This window comes from Rhagoletis zephyria, unplaced genomic scaffold (genome assembly GCF_001687245.7).
Source record: "Rhagoletis zephyria isolate East Lansing unplaced genomic scaffold, Rhagoletis_zephyria_1.1 Rzeph_scaffold_46003, whole genome shotgun sequence".
In the NCBI taxonomy this organism is placed as follows: domain Eukaryota; kingdom Metazoa; phylum Arthropoda; class Insecta; order Diptera; family Tephritidae; genus Rhagoletis; species Rhagoletis zephyria.
In genome coordinates, this window is record NW_016203058.1 from 1 (window position 1) to 2,340 (window position 2,340).

Here is a 2,340-nt window from a genome sequence, read left to right on the forward strand (position 1 = left end):
TGCCCGTGATTCCACGATCAACACCGGCAGATGAGATCAATGCATGCTTCATGTCTCCCCTCTGTGGCGATATGTGCCAAAAATTGACATTACACATAAACATGTGTGTTCAATTGCACAATAATCGATTTGAAGATCGGTTCTCGAAGCAATTGTTAGAGATCGGAAATGGCAAAGTTCGAATCGATAATACAAATGGCTTGATTACATTGCCGAAGAATTTTTGTACAATTCTCCAATTAAAAGAAAAATTTATTGAATGCGTGTTTCCAAATATTGCTCAAAATTACCTGTATCACGATTGGTTGAGAGAACGCGCAATACTGGCACTAAAAATGTGCATGTCAATTCTATCAATTATCAAATTCTAGAAAAATTGCCATATGAAGTGACAACATATAAATCTGTTGACAACGCAATGAATCAAGATGACGCAGTGAATTATTCAGTCGAATTTTTGAATTCAATGGAACCGCCTGGTATGCCACCATATTGTTTGAATTTAAAGGTCGGCTCATCAATTATTTTACTACGGAATTTAAATGCTCCAAAACTGTGTAATGGCACAAGACTGGCAGTAAAAAAATGTATGGCGAATTTAGTTGAAGCAACAATACTGACTGGCAAAGCTAAAGGTGAAATTGTGGTCATACCACGTATTCCACTGATAAAAACAGACATGACGTTTGATTCCACGCGTTTGCAATTCCCAGTGCGTCTAGCATTTGCCATGTCCGTCAACAAGGCGCCAGGACAAACTCTTCAAGTATGCGGATTGAATTTGGAGGAGCCGTGCTTTTCGCACGGACAGCTATACGTGGCCTGTTCAAGAGTTGGTATTCCAAATTGTTTATTTGTTCATACCCAAGATGGAAAAACAAAAAATGTTGTATAGCCAAATGTGTTGGATTAAGATTAAAAATAAAGCATCAAACATTTTGAAATAAAACAAATGATAAATCTTCATATAGAAAAATTCCAGGATTTTTCATCAATTTTCCAATATTTGGTGTAGAGAAGCACACCGAGGTACCGCTAGTACTTTATATAATCTTCATAAAGTTAAAAAATAAATTTATCAAAGTTTCAACATTTTTATTCAGAACTTCTAGAAAATTTTTGAGTATGCAGTTTTGTAGCCCGTTCATTTCTAGTGAAACAATGTGCAAGTTTCAAGTCGCTAAAAATTACCTTTGACTTTTTAGAATTTTTTTCTGATAGATTTTGATTATGATTATGCGGTGTATGGATGGTGTTGCGCGTTTTCTTCCATATAAAAATAGAATTTGATTATGCGCTGTATAGATGGTGTTGCACGTTTTCTTCCATATACATAAAAATAGATTCAGATTATGCGTTATATAGAAGAAAACGTGCAACACCCCTCACCCTCCGAGGGTGGACCCTCCGAGGTCTGAAAAAAAAAAATTCTTACTCAAAGTTACATACCCCTCATACTTCCAGATTTGGTTGATTACAAATTGCAGTTATTATTTCCCTGCTGTATACTTATAGGCCTCACTGCATTTCCTTAAGTAAATTTTGGCGATCAAAAATTATCATAGCGATTGTCAGAATCTACTGCAGTATGGCGATAACAATAAACAGAACAACCAGAAAAGCGTCAGCGAGTGCTATCACACAAACAGATAGCTCTCGTCAACGCCAAACAAACAAACAAGGCTTAATGGCCCAAGCGGAGAAAAAAAGTCTATTTTTGGTACAATTGTACCAAAGTGGCAACAGTCCTTATAAGTAATGCTCTTGCGGATGAGTTTTTAAATGTACATACATAGTGTGACCACTTTTCCAAGAACTCATTTACGTACATAAAAGATTGTAGCAACACAAAGTTTGAAAGAAAAGTTTTGGAAACGATTTTATTGCTGTTTATTAATCGATATCCAAACACATTTTTGACGTACAAACTTCAGCACATTTTTTTGCGTATTGAGAAATATTTAGGTACATACATACATTCAAAGCTGAAATAATGCAATTGCTGCTAAATTACAAAAGTGTCGGCCTATGTAATCAATTTATTGATCTTGAGTAGTTTTCCTTAACGCGTAATTTCCATCTGATCCAATTTCTTTCAGCATTTGAGGCTGCTTCTTTACGAATTCGAAAAATTCCGTACAAGTCATTTTAATGTTGTACCCAACAAACAAAACATCTCGCAATGTCTCGATATTCAGTTGTGATTTCTCATCGCTCCAAATCTGATTGATCAAAGAAAATACGCGTTCAATACGCCTACTTGTAATTTTTTTTTTATCTTAACGGCCGCTATACAGTGATGCCAGATTGTGGGTAATTTCCCTATTTGAGGGATATTTT

General features: G+C 35.5%; 1 protein-coding gene across 1 annotated transcript; it reads left to right on the top strand.

Annotated features, from left to right (window-relative positions):
• Positions 1 to 371: 371 nt before the first annotated feature.
• On the top strand, positions 372 to 766 carry LOC108355466 (uncharacterized; the record flags this gene model as incomplete). Its single annotated transcript, XM_017606629.1, has 1 exon — positions 372 to 766. A coding segment is annotated over one exon (395 nt), but the record flags the coding sequence as incomplete, so codon positions are not given.
• Positions 767 to 2,340: the final 1,574 nt, after the last annotated feature.